The 18652-nt window shown below is 38.0% G+C and overlaps 1 protein-coding gene across 3 annotated transcripts in view; it reads right to left on the reverse strand.

Moving 5' to 3' along the window:
* The window catches only part of LOC127001905 (uncharacterized), a 111638-nt gene that overhangs the window by 15864 nt on the left and 77122 nt on the right, over positions 1 to 18652 (reverse strand). For all 3 annotated transcript variants that reach the window (XM_050867139.1, XM_050867140.1, XM_050867138.1), the window contains exons 9-13: positions 9583 to 9729; positions 8199 to 8282; positions 4337 to 4513; positions 1467 to 1626; positions 624 to 773 (exon numbers count right to left, since the gene is read on the reverse strand). In XM_050867139.1, coding sequence (XP_050723096.1) covers positions 624 to 773; positions 1467 to 1626; positions 4337 to 4513; positions 8199 to 8282; positions 9583 to 9729 — 718 coding nt within the window. The remainder of the gene's footprint in view (positions 1 to 623; positions 774 to 1466; positions 1627 to 4336; positions 4514 to 8198; positions 8283 to 9582; positions 9730 to 18652) is intronic.

The raw sequence follows: 18652 nt of genomic DNA on the forward strand, positions 1-18652 counted from the left end.
GTGGGGAGATATTTCATGGGCGACAAAGGAAAAGGTTACATAGAAAGACAGAAGATGCTTGTAACAAAACTCCACTCTCCTTTCGAGGCTATTAACTTGAGATCAATTTCAACAATATCATTCAACAAGACAAGACGTTCCCTACGAGCTCTTTATTAACCAGTTTTAAGGGTTAACAGCTGTAATGTTTAGTTTTGGAAATATTAGGATAATGTCTTGAGTTTTGGAAAGATAAGGACAAGGGTCTCTAGGTTTCGAAAGATTAGGACGAGGTTTAGTTTTGGAAAGATTAGGACACACACACACACACAAAAAAAAAAGAAACAAACAAACAAACACACACACACAAAACAAACAAACAAACAAACAAATACACACACACACACACACACACACACACACACACACACACACACACACACACACACACACACACACACACACACACACACACACACACACACACACACACACACACACACACACACACACAAACAGGCACACACACACACACACACACACACACACACACACACACACACACACACACACACACACACACACACACACACACACACACACACACACACACACACACACACACACACACACACACGCCGCACCTTGCGTGGTGAGCTGCACCATGCAATAAGGCGCCCCCCGCACCACCACCTCCTGCATGATGATGGCCAGCGAGAACACGTCCGCCGCCTGCGTGCCCTTCGCCATCAGGCTCTCGTCCCTCAGGAGCTCAGGCGCCTTCCAAAGCAGGTCTGAAGGAGGAGGAGGAGGAGGAGGTATAGAAGGACACGTAGGGTATGACTGGGCTTTCATCTTGGTAATGATAAAAATAGTACTGTTTAATGGGTGAAGGATTGAGTCTGGAGGAGGAGGAGGAGGAGGAGGAGGAGGAGGAGGAGGAGGAGGAGGAGGAGGAGGAGGTATAGAAGGACACGTAGGGTATAACTGGGCTTTCATCTTGGTAATGATATAGAAGGACACGTAAGGTATAATTGGGCTTTCATCTTGGTAATAATAAAAATAGTATTGTTTAGTGGGTGAAGGATTGAGTCTGGAGGAGGAGGAGGAGGAGAAAGAGGAGGAGGAGCAATTGGAGGGATAAGTGTAAGGTTCCATGGTTATAACGGTTGAAACAAACTATTGAGTAAAAAATTCAGAACATTCGTGTCTAATATTGAGACGTAAGAGAAAAAGAAAGGAAATGCAGGATGTGGCTTAAGTTATCCAGTCTGGCAGTTAGTTAGTTAGCCAGGAAGATATATAGATAGTTACGTAGAAAGCTTGAACTGAACAAAAAACAACACTCAAGTTTAAACTACAAAAAACACATAATTGAGTTTGAACTGTAAACAACAACAACAACAACAACAACATATACGCATGGGTTTAAAGCTATAAGAGCAACACAAAAGAAACATTAGAAACTCCATGGGCAAGTCACACACCGCGGAGGGGCCGGTTGGGCTGGGAGAGGTTCTGGTACTCATAGATCCCGGGCAGGCCATAGTCGGTCACCTTGAGGACCCAGCGCGCGTCTATCACACAGTTGCGGGAGGTGAGGCGGCCGTGGTGGCGCAGCAGGGAGCCGTGCAAGTACCGCATCCCCTGTCGTGTGGAGGACGGCGTGAGGCGAGGCAGAGGCGGTGGTGACAGGCAGGGGGGGGAGGAGGAACAGAGCTTGAATGGTTAAGGAAGAGGAGACAGTTGAAACAGAGGCAGAGGCGGTGGTGACAGGCAGGGAGGGAGGGGGGGATGGATTAAAAAGGAAAGGTGAGACAGGGAAGAGAGTATAAAGAAGGACAGTGTAGAAGGGAAAGAGGGAGGAGGAACAGAGCTTGGAAGAAAGGAAGAAGCAGAGGCGGTGGTAACAGGCAGGGAGGGACGGGTGGGACGGAAAGGTGAGACAGGGAAGATAGTAGAAAGGACAGTGTAGAAGGGAAAGAGGGAGGAGGAACAGAGCTTGAAAGGTTAGGAAAAGAAGAGGAAAGACAGATGAGACAGGGGCAGAGGGGGTGGTTACAGGCAGGGAGGGACGGGTTAGAAAGGGAAGGTAAGATGGAGGATAGACGGAAGTATAGAGAGATGAAGGACGACGTGTAGGAAGTAGCATAGGGTTAAGAAAGAAGGAAATAACGATAAGAAGTAAACAGGAAGGTGAGGGAATGGAAGGCGGAAAGGAAGTATGAAAAGATAACGGAGAGATGAGAGAGTGAAGAAATGAAGGAGGGAAGAAGAACAAGGAGCAAAAAGTAAAGAAAAGGAGATTATGATAGTGAGTAGAAGGAAAGATGAGACAGGAGAGGGATAAACGATACTGATGACGATGAAAGAGGAAGGATAAAGTGTAGAAGGGAAGGAGGAAGGAATAACAAGGAGTAAAAGGGAAAGAAAAGGGGACACTGCCAGCGTGTACGAGGAAAAGTGAAGAGGAGGGGAAAGGAAAAATATGATAAAGTATAGAAAGGAATGAGGAACAGAGCTTGAAGGGTGAAAAGAGGAATAAAGGAAAGGGGGAAAGGAGAGGGGGAAAGGTCTGCTTGGAAAAGGTATTGTATAGAAAGGAATGAGGAACAGAGCTTGAAGGGTGAAAAGAGGAATAAAGGAAAGGGGGAAAGGAGAGGGGGAAAAGTCTGCTTGGAAAAGGTATTGTATAGAAAGGAATGAGGAACAGAACTTGAAGGGTGAAAAGAGGAATAAAGGAAAGGGGGAAAGGAGAGGGGGAAAGGTCTGCTTGGAAAAGGTATTGTATAGAAAGGAATGAAGAACAGAGCTTGAAGGGTGCAAAGAGGAATAAAGGAAAGACATTACAAGGCTCAAAAAGGGAATGAGAGAGGGGGAAAGTCTGTATGGAAAAGGTATTGTATTGAAAAGGAATGAGAGAGGGGAAAAGTCTGTATGGAAAAGGTATTGTACTAAAAGGAGTGAAGAACAGAGAATGAAGGATGGATAGAGGAATATACCCCCCCCCCCCCCGCCCAGATTATTAGGGTAAAAAAGGAAGGTGCGGGGAAGGAATGAAAGGAAGTATGGAAAAATGAAGGATAAAGTGTTAAAAGAAGGGAGGGAAGAGGAACAAGGATTAAAAGTTGAAGAAAGGAAGAAGAGAGGAGGGGATATGGAGAATGAAGGATGAAGTTGGAGCGAGTAGGTAAAGAAGGAAGAGAGGAAAGAAAGGGAAGACGAAGGGCAGAGGAGGAGGAAAGGGGAGAGACAGAAGAGGAAGCGATGAATTAAATGAAGAATGTAGATGAATGGTAAAGATAGGAAGAAGAAGGGAGAAAAGAGAATGATGAAGGAAGGAAGAGAAAGGGATAAGAGGAGGTATAGAAAGACGAAGGATAAAGTGTAGGAGGGAAAAGAAGGAAGGAGGAACAGAACTAAGAAAGGTAAAGAAAGGAATAGAGGGAAGACAGAGGAAGAGAGGAAAAACGAAAAAGAGGGAAGAAAATGGAAGTGAAGGATGGAAAGAGGGAGAGGACGCAACTAGTGAATAAACCAAAGGAAGAAAAGAAAACAATGGAGAATGCAATGAAAAAGAATGAAAACGGAGGAAGAAAACAGGAAGATAAATAAACTCATGAATAAATCGATGAGTGAATGAAGGAGGGAAGTAAAGGATAAATGAATGAAGAAAGAAAGGAAGGAACAATGAAGGGTGGAATGAAAAAGAATGAGAATGGAGGAAGAAAAGAGGAAGATAAATAAACTCATGGATAAATTAATGCGTGAATGGAGGAGGGATGTAAAGGATAAATGAATGAATGAAGGAAGGAAGGAGAGAAAGAAGATAGCAATGAAGAAAAGGAATAAGGCAAATCTATGTAAGCGGATTATAAATATGTCAAACTTCTTATATGAAAAAAATATATATGGAGAGAAAATTTTAGGCTACTACTACTACTACTATTACTACTACTACTACTACTATTACTACTACTACTACTACTACTATTACTGATACTACTTTTACTACTATTACTTGTACTACTACTGCAATACTACTACTAAGAGGAAATGACAGTCTCTCTCTCTCTCTCTCGTCATATCAAACAAATAGAAGAAGAGGAAGAAAAAGATTAAGAAGAAAAAGAAGAAGAAGAAGAAGAAGAAGAAGAAGAAGAAGAAGAAGAAGAAGAAAACAACAACGAGAAAACGAAGAAGTAAAAGAAGAAAAGAAGAAAACAACAACAGCTTCACAAACTTCCTTCCTCCCAAATACACACACACACACACACACACACACACCGACACCTACCCACCCACCCACCCACCCACACACACACACACACACACACCCACACCCACCGACACCCACCCTGACAAGATCGGTGAGGAGGGACAGCCTGAAGGACCAGTCAAGCTTGATATCCTCCTGCCTGATGATATCCTCCAGAGACTTCCTGCTACAGTACTCCATGACCAAGCCGGGCCGCACGGGGTCACACAGCATGCCCAGGAAGCCGTTCAAGTTCTCATGTCGAAGGTCACGCATCTGAAGGGAAGGGGAACGTGAGATGTACTGAAGGGTTATGAGGAAGGAGAGATGTAAGGGAGGCTGGTCAAGAGAAAAATAGAGAATGGAGAGAGAAAATAAGGAAAAGGAGAAAAGAGGGAGAGTTGAAGGAAGAAGAGATGTAAGGGAGGCTGGTGGAGAGATAGATGGGTGAAGAGAAAAGTAGAGAACGGAGAGAAAAAAGAAGGAAAAGGGGAAAATAAGGAGAGTTGAAGAAAGAAAAGAAAGAAGTGCCGGTAAAAGTAGAGAACGGAGAGAGAAAAGAAGGAAAAGAAGAAAAGAGGAGAGTTGAAGGAAGAAGAGGAAGAAGTGCAGGTAAAAGTAGAGAACGGAGAGAGAAAAGAAGGAAAAGAAGAAAAGAGGAGAGGTGAAGGAAGAAGAGGAAGAAGTACAGGTAAAAGTAGAGAACGGATAGAAAAAAAAGGAAAAGAAGAAAGAAAAAGGAGAGTTGAAGGAAGAAGACAAGGAAGTACAGATAAAAGTAGAGAACGGAGAGAAAAAGGAAGGAAAAGGAGAAAAGAGGAGAGTTGAAGGAAGAAGAGAAAGAAGTACAGGTAAAAGTAGAGAACGGAGAGAAAAAAAAGGAAAAGAAGAAAAGAGGAGAGTTGAAGGAAGAAGACAAGGAAGTACAGATAAAAGTAGAGAACGGAGAGAAAAAAGAAGGAAAAGAAGAAAGAAAAAGGAGAGTTGAAGGAAGAAGAGGAAGAAATGCAGGTAAAAAGGTAGATTGAGGAAGTTGAGATAGAAAGGGAAATAGAGAGGAAGTAAGGTGTTGAAGAGGGAAGATAAAGAAGAAGGAAGGTAAGACGAAGGAGAAAGAAAAGGGAGAATAGAGGAAGGGAGGCGTTTAGAAGAAAGGATTAAGAAGAAAGAAAAAAAAATGAAAGGGTAGAGAAAAGGGAAAACAGAAGAAACGAGGCGTTGAGAAATTAAGTTTAGGAGGAAAGAATTAAAAGATGAAGGGTTGTGAAAAGGAAGGATAGAGAGGAGGCAGGGTAAGAGAGGAAAAGAGGAAGATGAGGAGAGGAAAAAGAAAAGATGAAGGGGTATAGAAAAGAATAGATGGGGAGGATGTGAGGAAGAGAGGGAAGATGAAAGATAGAGAGAAGGGAGAAACAATTAAAAGATGAAGGCTTGTGAAAAGGAAGGATGGAGAGGAGGCAGGGTAAGAGAGGAGACGAGGAAGATGAGGAAAAATAAAAAAAAGATGAAGAGTATGGAAAATAATAGAAGGGGGGGGATGTGAGGAAGAGAGGAGAGATGAACGATGGAGAGAAGAGAGAATGGAGAGGGACAAACGGAGAGATGAAGGGTAGAGAAAGGAGAAAAAAAAAGAGCTTGAGAGGGGCAAAGAGTTAAGGAAGAAGGGAAGGAAGGAAATACAAATAAAAAGAAAGAACAAGAAAGGAACGAAAGGGAAGTATCAGAAAGGAGAGGTGAGACAGGGAAGGCATAGACGGCAATGAAAATGATGCAAAACGAAGGATAAAGTGTAGAAGGGTAAGAGGGAGGAAGAGGAGGAGGAGGAGGAGGAGGAGAATGGAAAAGAGGAAATTGAGGGGATAATAAGGAGGAAGCGAGGGACTGAAAATGAAAGGCTTAAGAGGGAAGAAAAAAAAAGATGAAGGGTAGAGAGAGAGAGAGGAAAGGGGAGAGAGATGGAAGAGATGAATTAGATAAAGAATGTAAATGAAAGGTAGAGATGAGAGAGGAAGGGAGAAAAGGGAATAAAGAATGGAGATGGAACGAGTAGTTAAAGAAGGAAAAGAGGAAAGGAAGGAAAGATGAAGGGTAGAGAGAGAGAGGAAAGGGGAGAGAGAAGGCAGCAATGAATTAGATGTAGATTGTAAAGATGAAGATAGAGATAGCGAGAGGAAGGGAGGAAAGAGAATGAAGGATGAAGATGAAGCAAGTAGTTAAAGAAGGAAGAGAGGAAAGGAAGGAAAGATAAAGGGCAGAGAGAGAGAGGAAAGGGGAGAGGGAAGAGGAGGCGATGAATTAGAAGAGAAATGTAGACGAAAAGTAGAGATAGGAAGAATAAGGGAGAAAAGGGAATGAAGAGATGAAAGGGAGGGAAGATGAAGGGCAGAGAGAGAGAGAGGAAAGGGGAGAGAGAAGAGGAGGCGATGAATTAGATGAAGGAATGTAGATGAAAGATAGAGATGAGAGAGGAAGGGAGAATGGAGAATGAAGGATGGAGTAGATGGAGAAGAAAGAAAAGAAAGGAAAGAAAGATGAAGGGTAGAGAAAAAGAAAGGAAAGGGGAGAAGAGAGAGATAACGAGAGGAAAGGAGAGAAGAGAATGAAGGATGGAGGTAGAACGAGTAGACGAAGAAGAAGGAGGAAATAAAAGGAAGGGAAGATGAAGGGTATAGCGAAGAAGGGAGGAAGGGAATTTGGATAAGAAGTGTAGGGGAAATAAAGGAAGGTCATATTCTTAAACACTACACCACCCAAACACTCATATTTGATCAGGCATTCTTAGGAGTTTTGGGGATTGATAGGGATCTGAGGTTGGGGCTTGGGGGTTGTGGTAGGAGCTGAAGTATTGGGGCTGTGGGGTTGGGGATAGCATGGGGGTTAGGTGGGTAGGTGAGGTTGGTTGTAGAGGTTGTGGGTTAGAGATAGGAGACTAAGTTGACCTCTCTTTCGTCCACCTCTTTTGATTCTCTTTTGTAGGAGCAGCGAGTAGCGGGCTTTTTTTTATTACTGTTTCCTTTTTTTTTTGTGCCCTTGAGCTGTCTCCTTTGTTGTAAAAAATAAAGTATGAACAGGGGGGGGGGAATTTAAGTAAGAGGTTAATTTCCAGGGGTACTTTTATGACCCTTTTAACAGTCCGACCCTTCTTCTGAACCGTGAACCTAAGGACACACTTATTAGAACCCGATTGATCTCCTTTTGTGGCCTTTCTAATAGTCCGACGACCCTTCTGTACCGTGAACCTAAAAACACACTCATTAGAACCCGACTGATCTTTTATGACCCTTCTAGCAGTCCTATCCTTCTTCTGTACCGTGAACCTAAAAACACACTCATTAGAGCCCGACTGATCTCTTTTGTGGCCTTTCTAATGGTCCGACCCTTCTTCTGTACCGTGAACCTAAAAACACACTCATTAGAACCCGACTGATCTCTTTTGTGGCCTTTCTAATAGTCCGACCCTTCTTCTGTACCGTGAACCTAAAAACACACTCACTAGAATCCGATTGATATCCTTTTGTGACCCTTCTAATAGTCCGACCCTCCTTCTGTACCGTGAACCTAAAAACACACTCATTAGAGCCCGATTGATCTCCTTTTGTGACCCTTCTAATAGTCCGACCCTCCTTCTGTACCGTGAACCTAAAAACACACTCATTAGAACCCGATTGATCTCCTTTTGTGACCCTTCTAATAGTCCGACCCTCCTTCTGTACCGTGAACCTAAAAACACACTCACTAGAACCCGACTGATCTCCTTTTGTGACCCTTCTAATAGTCCTATCCTTCTTCTGAACCGTGAACCTAAAAACACACTCACTAGAACCCGACTGATCTCTTTTATGGCCGTTGGAAATTGATGTGAGAAGCGGGAGCGTCTGAGGATACCGATCTGACTGCTTGCTAGGTTACGATACGGAGGGTATTGAGAAGGAATGTCTGAGGGGCAGAGAGCGCCACTGACCTGTTTAAGCAGCGTCATCGTTCTGTTCTTGACCTCGAAGTTCCCGGCGTGGACGTGGAAGTACCTCACATGTACGAAGTCGCCCTGAAAAAAGGAGGAAAGATAACCATGTGCGAAAAAAAAGATATATAGGAGCAGCGAGTAGCGGGCTTTTTTTTGTTAGTGTTTCCCTTTTTTTGTGCCCTTGAGCTGTCTCCTTTGCTGTAAAAAAAAGAAAATATGGGTAAAGTATGGCAGTACGGAAAATGAAGGATAAAGAAAAGAATATAGGAGAACAGAAAAGAGAGAGAGGAAGTGGAGGGAGAGAGGAAGGAGTATTGGAAAACATGTATAAGAGTAAGGAAAATAATAGAGAGGAATGAATATAGAACAGAAGAGAGAGAGAGAGAGAGAGAGAGAGAGAGAGAGAGAGAGAGAGAGAGAGAGAGAGAGAGAGAGAGAGTGAGAGAGAGAGAGAGAGAGAGAGAGAGAGAGAGAGAGAGAGAGAGAGAGAGAGAGAGAGAGAGAGAGAGAGAGAGAGAGAGAGAGAGAGAGAGAGAGAGAGAGAGAGAGAGAGAGAGAGAGAGAGAGAGAGAGAGAGAGAGAGAGAGAGAGAGAGAGAGAGAGAGAGAGTAGGCAAAGAGGAAGGAGTATAGGAAAACAGGTATAAAAGTAAGGAAAATGATAGAGAGAGGAAGGAATATAAGAGAACAGAAAAGAGAGAGAGAGAAAGAGGAGGGAAAGAGGAAGGAAGAGGATGAGGAAGGAGAGATGAATGAATATATGAGAACAGAAGAGAGAGAGAGAGGAAGAGGAGGGAAAGAGGAAGGAGCATAGGAAGGAAAATGATAGAGAAAGGAAGGAATATAGGAGAAATGAATGAGAGTAAGGAGGAGGACACATCTGAAGGAATATAGACCTTGTATAAGACGAAGGAAATGGACCCAAAGAAGAAGGAACAAAAAAGATAAAAAAACCCAATTAACAATATGGAATCCACTTTAAATTACGCATCATTTCGCTTCTCTCCCCACACTAACATCGAAAGAAAAAAGCAAAAAAATAAATAAAATAAAATAAATAAATAAAAATAAATAAAATAAAATAAAATAAAATAAATAAATAAAATAAAATAAAATTCGTATCTACAACCTTCTTCTGTCCATCTTAACAAACAAAACATACATTCTTTCTCCATACATACTCACAACGAAATAAATAAAAAAACCCAGCAAAATAAAACTAACAAAATTCATATCCTTCCTCTCCCCATACTAACCAGAAAAAAAAGAGGAAAATACAACCCAAAACAACCTCCACACATTCTTCCTCTGTCCATACCAATACAGAAAACAAAAGAGAGAAATCAGAGTCACAACATCTTCCACCCTTTGTCCCTACTCACGTTATACTTGGCCTTTGCTTCCTCCCCGTCCTTGTTTATGACGTGGGAGGCGGTGGACAGGAGCGAGTCGTGAGGTGAGGGGCGGTGCGGTGAGCTGAACGACCCCCTCAAGAGATCGGGTCTGTCGCCGGGCCCCGTTGAACCAGGCTGGCGGGCGTGGGGCGAGGGAAGGAAGGAAGGAAGGAAGGAAAGACGGAGGGAAGGTAGGAAGGAAGGAAGGGTATGGAGGAAAGGGAAAGGTAATGAAGGTGGGGCGGGGGAAGGAAGGAAGGAAAGACGGAGGGAAGGTAGGAAGGAAGGAAGGGTATGGAGGAAAGGGAAAGGTTATGAAGGTAAGGTAAGGCAGAGAAAGGTGTGGTAATTGTAGGTAAGATAAGGTTAGGTAAGGTAAGGTAAGGTAAAGTAAGGTAAGGTAAAGTAAGGTAAAGTAAGATTAGGTAAGGTGAGGAAAAGGAGGAAGAAAGAAAGGAAGGGAAGGAAAGGAAAGAGAAAGAAAGAATAGAGGGGAAAAAGGGAGGTTGGGAGGAAGAAATTGAAGGAAGGGATGGGAGAAAGGAAGGAAGGTAAGGAAGGGAAGGGTAAGGAAGGGAGGGAGGGAGAAAGAAATTGAAGGAAGGGATGGGAGAAAGGAGGGAAGGTAAGGAAGGGAAGGGTAAGGAAGGGATGGGAGAAAGGAGGGAAGGTAAGGAAGGGAAGGGTAAGGAAGGGAGGGAGGGAGGAAGGGAATGGAGAGCGAAGAAGGGAAGAAAGAATCAAAAAGAAGATTAGGTACACACTTTTTATGACCGTTTTCAACACACACACACACACACACACACACACACACACACACACACACACAATGACATAACAATATATATTCTCTACGTACTTTATATATGTTTTTTATCAGTTAATTTAACCATGCATAAAAAGCAGTTAATTATAATCATCAAGGCTATTGTTAACATAATTATATTCTACTTGCTTTACCTCAATTAACAGTTTCTCTTTGCTTGTTACTTTTGAGAATTTGCTAATTGTGATAGGTTGCGACTTTTTATAATTTCTACTATTGATATAATTTGCTACTTTTTTCCGCTTTTTTTTTTTCATTTACTGCGCATTTTTTTTTTTTTTGCATTCACATGTTATTTTCTTGCTTGCTACTTTTTATCGCTCGCTACTTTTAAATCCAATTCATATTTTGTTCATTCCCATGTTGCTATTTTATTTTCATTCATATCCTTTTAACTAACCTACTTTTTTCATTCAACTTCTACTTTTCTTTCATTAACCCGCTACTTTTTTATCGCTCGCTACTTCTAAATCCAACTCATATTTTGTTCATTCCCATGTTGCTATTTTATTTTCATTCATATCCTTTTATCTAACCTACTTTTTTCATTCAACTTCTACTTTCCTTTTCATTAACCCGCTACTTTTTATCGCTCGCTACTTCTAAATCCAACTCATATTTTGTTCATTCTTATGTTGCTACTTTATTTTCATTCATATCCTTTAAACTAACGTACTTTTTTCATTCAACTTCTACTTTTCTTTTCATTAACCCGCTACTTTTTATCGCTCGCTACTTCTAAATCCAACTCATATTTTGTTCATTCTTATGTTGCTACTTTATTTTCATTCATATCCTTTAAACTAACCTACTTTTTTTCATTCAACTTCTACTTTTCTTTCATTAACCCGCTACTTTTTATCGCTCGCTACTTCTAAATCCAACTCATATTTTGTTCATTCCCATGTTGCTACTTTATTTTCATTTATATCCTTTTATTATCTTACGCTTCTACTTTTTTTCATTCAACTTCTACTTTTCTTTCATTAACCCGCTACTTTTTATCGCTCGCTAATGTTAAAGTCAACTCCTACTATTTTCATTCCCGTGCTGGTACTTCTGTTCCATTCATCTGGTATTACTTTCTATATTAATCTGTAACTTTTTTTCATTCAATTTCTACTTTCATCTAACCACCTACTGATTTTCTTCATTGACCTGCTACTTTTGTTTCATCACCTGCTACTTATATTCATTCAACTGCTACACTTTATCTTTCACTTGCTACTTTTTTCTTTCAATTTCTACTTTCATCTAACCCCCTACTGATTTTCTTCATTGACCTGCTACTTTTGTTTCATCACCTGCTACTTATATTCATTCAACAGCTACATTATATCTTCCACTTGCTACTTTTTTCTTTCAATTTCTACTTTCATCTAACCACCTACTGATTTTCTTCATTGACCTGCTACTTTTGTTTCATCACCTGCTACTTATATTCATTCAACTGCTACACTTTATCTTTCACTTGCTACTTTTTTCTTTCAATTTCTACTTTCATCTAACCACCTACTGATTTTTTTCATTGACCTGCTACTTTTGCTTCATCACCTGCTACTTATATTCATTCAACAGCTACATTTTATCTTTCACTTGCTACTTTTTTCTTTCAATTTCTACTTTCATCTAACCACCTACTGATTTTCTTCATTGACCTGCTATTTATGCTTCATCACCTGCTACTTTTATTCATTCAACAGCTACATTATAATCTTCCACCTGCTACTTTTAAAATTTACCTATTGCTACCTTTTCCATTCAACTTTTACCTATTGTTATTCATCCTTGCTAATTATCTTCTTTTCTTAATCATTCGCTTCTCCATCGTTCCTGCTTCTTATACATCCATTAACTACCTTACATACAACCTGATACTCCATCCCTGTCTAAACACTACTACTGAAACTCCTACTTGAATGCTACTTTTCTTATTGACATTTTTATTACATTATTATCTCTGCTACGTTACTGCCTGCTACTTTTGTTCTTTTAAAGGCGTTTCTGCTTCAACTCCATGCTACTTAATCCCTTTCTACACGATGCTGCTGAAACTGCTGCCCTTCTTATCTCTGCTACATCGCCATTACTTCTACTTTTTCATCCATATCCATCTGCTACGTTACTGCCTTTTGCTTTCATCCTTTTGCAAACGTTTCTACTTCAACGACATGCAACGTTTTTTGGCATACATAACTTGCAAAAAGGATAGGTCGGTTCCGCTTACGTTTACTGGTTGCTACGTTAAGCTTGCTACTTCATCTTTAGCGCTACAATATTGCTCTTTTTCTCTTCTTCTACATGAGGCCGTTGATATATTACTCTGCTTACTCGTCTGGAGGGTTACATTACTACTACTGCTATTACTACTACTACTACTACTGATACGGGTACTACTACTGCTACTAATATTGTTACTACTACTACTACTACTACTTCTACTACGGCTACGACCATGACCACACCCACCACCACCACTACTACCACCACCACCACTACTACTACTATTACTACTACCACTACTACTGCTACTACTCGACATAAGTGAGTCATTACTTTAATTACGCGTCTGTTATAAGTGGCTTAGCGGACACCTCCTGATACAGCCTCTTTAAAATGTGCAGTGAGAGCGAATGCGAGAGAGAGAGAGAGAGAGAGAGAGAGAGCAGGTTATTCTTATTGCTTCCAGGGAGTTTATGCAACGGAATAAATGATAATAAAAGAGTTGAGCGCGTTGTGGGTTTTGTTGTCATCAGTTCCTGTTAAGCCAAAATGTGTAGTGGATGGCTCCCTGCTTTTACTCTCTCTCTCTCTCTCTCTCTTTTCTCTTCACGCAGTATTTTTCATCTATCTCTCTCTCTCTCTTTTCTATCTATCTCACTGGGTATATTGCGTTTTCTTCCTCCGCTTCCTCTGCTTTCTTTCTTTCCTGCGTTTTATTTTCTCTGCTAACATTGATCGTAATTTTTTAAGCATCGTCCTGCTATAGAGCTGAAGAGCTTACAAGACTCACTACGTATCTATAGGAACACTTTATTTTTCCTCCTAGTTAAACATTTCTATATTAACTGCAAATTTTTCTAAACTGCTGTCTGATTATCAAGTGAAAGAGCTGAACAAGTCTCTCACTGGCAATACTTACGTCTTTTGGGCTCATACTTATATATACGTTAACACTAAATTTAAAGGTTATGGATTGAGGGAGCTGTCAGAATCTCTCTTTCTAGAAATATATTTTATCATCCTAATCAATGACATATTCACCCTAAACTTGTAACTGTCGTTCTCTTAAGAATTACAAAGAGCTATAAAAAAACACCTCACTGACTAGAGAAGCTTTGTTTCCTCCTAATTAAGCAGATACCCCCTGTCCTCTTTTGAACTGAGAGAGAGAAAATAACAATAAAAATATAATAAAAACTCACTGTCTAGAATCTAAATGTACGAATTCTCTCATAATTCATCGGATATTCACCGCATAACTCTTAACCACTGTCCTGTTCTGATATATTTCACTGGCAACATAATTTCCACATAATTATTCTGAAACCCATCGCACGTATTCAACCACTCTCCTCTTCTAAAAATGTATCTCACTGTCTATTTAAACGCATTTTCTCCTCATAATTATTCTGCAAATCATCGTAACTTTATAGCCAACGTCCTGTTATGGAATTTAAAAGCGTTTGTAGCAAGACTTTCATTGCGTTCACGCTTGACTCTTTCTCACATCAACATGAATAGCAAACATCAACAACAGCAACATCAACATCCTCAACATCATCATCATCATCATCATCAACAGACATTCACAAGAGAAAGAAAAAAAAAAACACATAAAAAATCACACTTATCCACATCCCACAGTATTTGAGTGAGTAGGACAATTATTATTATTATTATTATTATTATTATTATTATTATTATTATTATTATTATTATTATTATTATTATTACTGGTGCTTTCTACGCCCCGCCATATATACTTTTTTTTCTAGCCCCGGGCACATTATTATTTTCATTTTTATTGTTATTTTTATGCTGAATATTGTTACCATTTCATCACGTCGTCAACTGCAGAGATATACACATGGAAAAGATAATTATATATATACAAAACCTCGATTTATGCAATGTGTATGTGTGTGTGTGTGTGTGTGTGTGTGTGTGTGTGTGTGTGTGTGTGTGTGTGTGTGTGTGCCAAGCTATTTATATACGGAAGTGGTATCAAATGCAGTGCTCAGGATATCAAAGGAATTTTTTTTTTAATACTGAAGGTTCTTGATACACTTGCTTAAGAAAGAAGGACGTCATATACTTACTTAAGAAGGTAAAGAAAAAAAAAATGCGATAAATATTAATGAACTACGGAAAAATGAAGTGCTTGGTATATTTACAAGTTTGAGGCTTGAGCGACAGGGAATAAAAATGCGATAAATAAGAATAAAAGAGAAAAGACGTTAGCAACAGGGGAAAAGCAAGAGGAGGAGAATGCGATTAAAAAGAAAGAAAAAAAGGAGGAAAAAGGAGGCAATAATGGAAAAAGAGGAAAATGTGAATAAAAAAAAGAAAAAAAAGGAGGAAGCAAGGGAAAAAGAGGAGAGGAATGCGATTTAAAAGAAAGAAAAAAAGAACAAAAGGAGGCAATGAGGAAAAAGAGGAGGAAAATACGATTAAAATGAAAGAAAAAAAGGAGAACAAGAGAACAGTAGGAGAAAAATTAGGAAAATGCGACAAAAATGAAAAAAAAGGAGGAAAAGAAGACAATAGGGGAGAAGCGGAGAATGCGATTAAAAGAGAAAAAAAGAAGAAAAAGAAGGCAATAAGAGAAAATGAGAAGGAAAATGCGATAAAATGAAACAAAAAAGAAGTAAAAGAAGGCAATATGGAAATAGAGGAAGAGAATCCGATTAAAAAGAAAGAAAAAAAAAAGAAAAAAGGCAATGAGGGAAAACGAGAAGGAAAGTGCGATTAAAAAGAAAGAAAAAAAGTTGAAAAAGAAGACAATGAGGGAAAACGAGAAGGAAAATGCGATTAAAAAGAAAGAAAAAAGGATAAAAAGAAGACAATAAGGGAAACGAGGAAGAAAATGCGGTAAAAGAAAAGAAAAAAGGAAAAAAAGAGGCAATAAGGGAAAAGAGGAAAGCGCAATTGAAAAGAAAGAAACGAATAAGCAATAACGGAAAAAAGAGTAGGAAAATGAGAATAAAAGAAAGAAAAAAGAAAAGAAGTAATCAAGGGAAACGAGGAGGAAAATGCGATTAAATGGAAAGAGAAAAGGAGAAAAAATACAACAAGGGAAAAAGAGAAGGAAAAAGTGATTAAAAAGAAAGAATAACAAGAAAAAGAAGCAATAAAAGAAAAAAACAGAAGAGGAGAATGCGATTGAAAGGAAATAAAAAAAAGGAGAAAAAAATACAAGGGAAAAAGAGAAGGAAAAAGTGATTAAAAAGAAAGAATAAGAAGAAAAAGAAGCAATAAAAGAAAAAAAGAAGAGGAGAATGCGATTGAAAGGCAAGAAAAAAAAGGAGAAAAAAATACAAGGGAAAAAGAGAAGGAAAAAGTGATTAAAAAGAAAGAATAACAAGAAAAAGAAGCAATAAAATAAAACAGAAGAGGAGAATGCGATTGAAAGGAAAGAAAAAAAAGGAGAAAAAGAAGACAACAAGGGAAAAAGAGAAGGAAAAAGTGATTAAAAAGAAAGAATAACAAGAAAAAGAAGCAATAAGAGAAAAAGAGGAAGAATAAAATGAAATAAAATTGGAGAGAAAAACGCAACAAAAAAAGATAATATAGTGGAAGTACGAATACATATTAAAGACAACAGAAAAACGAACAAGAAATAAAAGGAATATGAGAAAAAAAGACGAAAAAGAAAAAAAGACAACCGCGGGAGAACATTCGAGTAAGAAAAAATAAATAATAAAAACAGAAAATAACAGAAACAAAAATAAAACAAGACAGAGAGAGAGAGAGAGAGAGAGAGAGAGAGAGAGAGAGAGAGAGAGAGAGAGAGAGAGAGAGAGAGAGAGAGAGAGAGAGAACAAACAAACAAACCATACACTTTTAACATTACTATAAAACAAAAACCATGCACTTTATATTCAATTAAACGAAACAGGAAAAAAATACTATACACATTACCTTCGAATTAACTGATTATATATATACAAATAAATTAGATAAATATATATACAGATGATCAATTAAACAGGCCTTATTAATTAATGTTCCAACCGGCTTCTGTAATATTCATAACTCTGAAGCTGTAATGAGTAACCATCAAACCGTTTTAGCCATAGTAGGTAATTTTCAAGGCTCTTTCACATATAGTAATTTTTAAGCCCTTTTTAGCAACAGTAAGTAATTTTCGAGTCATATTAGCCATAGTAAGTAATTTTCAAGCCATTTTAGCAACAGTAAGTAATTTTCGAGTCATATTAGCCATAGTAAGTAATTTTCAAGCCATTTTAGCAACAGTAAGTAATTTTCGAGTCATATTAGCCATAGTAAGTAATTTTCAAGCCATTTTTAGCCATAGTAAGTAATTTTGGAGTCATATTAGCCATAGTAAGTAATTTTCAAGCCATTTTAGCAACAGTAAGTAATTTTCGAGTCATATTAGCCATAGTAAGTAATTTTCAAGCCATTTTAGCAACAGTAAGTAATTTTCGAGTCATATTAGCCATAGTAAGTAATTTTCAAGCCATTTTTAGCCATAGTAAGTAATTTTGGAGTCATATTAGCCATAGTAAGTAATTTTCAAGCCATTTTAGCAACAGTAAGTAATTTTCGAGTCATATTAGCCATAGTAAGTAATTTTCAAGCCATTTTTAGCCATAGTAAGTAATTTTCAAGCCATTTTTAACCATAGTAAGTAATTTTCAAGCCATTTTTAGCCATAGTAAGTAATTTTCAAGCCATTTTTAACCATAGTAAGTAATTTTCAAGCCATTTTAGCAACAGTAAGTAATTTTCGAGTCATATTAGTCATAGTAAGTAATTTTCAAGCCATTTTTAGCCATAGTAAGTAATTTTCAAGCCATTTTTAGCCATAGTAAGTAATTTTCAAGCCATTTTTAGCCATAGTAAGTAATTTTCAAGCCATTTTTAGCCAAAGTAAGTAATTTTCAAGCCATTTTTAGCCACATTAATTAATTTTCAAGCCATTTTAACAATAGTAAGTAATTTTCAAGCCATTTTTAGCCAAAGTAAGTAATTTTCAAGCCATTTTTAACTATAGTAAGTAATTTTCAAGCCATTTTAACCATAGTAAGTAATTTTCAAGCCATTTTAACCATAGTAAGTAATTTTCAAGCCATTTTAACCATAGTAAGTAATTTTCAAGCCATTTTTAGCCATAGTAAGTAATTTTCAAGCCATTTTTAGCCATAGTAAGTAATTTTCAAGCCATTTTAACCATAGTAAATAATTTTCAAGCCATTTTTAGCCATAGTAAGTAATTTTCAAGCCATTTTTAGCCATAGTAAGTAATTTTCAAGCCATTTTTAGCCATAGTAATTAATTTTATAGCCATTTTTAGCCATAATAAGTAATTTTAAAGCCATTTTTAGCCACAGTAAGTAATTTTCAAGCCATTTTAGCCACATTAATTAATTTTCAAGCCATTTTAACCATAGTAAGTAGTTTTCAAGCCATTTTTAGCCATAGTAAGTAATTTTCAAGCCATTTTTAGCCAAAGTAAATAATTTTCAAGTCATTTTAACCATAGTAAGTAATTTTCAAGCCATGTTTAGCCAAAGTAAGTAATTTTCAAGTCATTTTTTATCCATAGTAAGTAATTTTCAAGCCATTTTTAGCCAAAGTAAGTAATTTTCAAGTCATTTTTTATCCATAGTAAGTAATTTTCAAGCCATTTTTAGCCAAAGTAAATAATTTTCAAGTCATTTTTAGCCATAGTAAATAATTTTTAAGCCATTTTTAGCCTTAGTAAGTAATTTTCAAGCCATTTTAACTATAGTAAGTACTTTTCAAGCCATTTTAACTATAGTATGTAATTTTCAAGCCATTTTAACTATAGTAAGTAATTTTCAAGCCATTTTAACTATAGTAAGTACTTTTCAAGCCATTTTAACTATAGTAAGTACTTTTCAAGCCATTTTAACTATAGTATGTAATTTTCAAGCCATTTTAACTATAGTAAGTAATTTTCAAGCCATTTTAACTATAGTAAGTACTTTTCAAGCCATTTTAACTATAGTATGTAATTTT

Source organism: Eriocheir sinensis, chromosome 22, assembly GCF_024679095.1.
Source record: "Eriocheir sinensis breed Jianghai 21 chromosome 22, ASM2467909v1, whole genome shotgun sequence".
NCBI lineage: Eukaryota > Metazoa > Arthropoda > Malacostraca > Decapoda > Varunidae > Eriocheir > Eriocheir sinensis.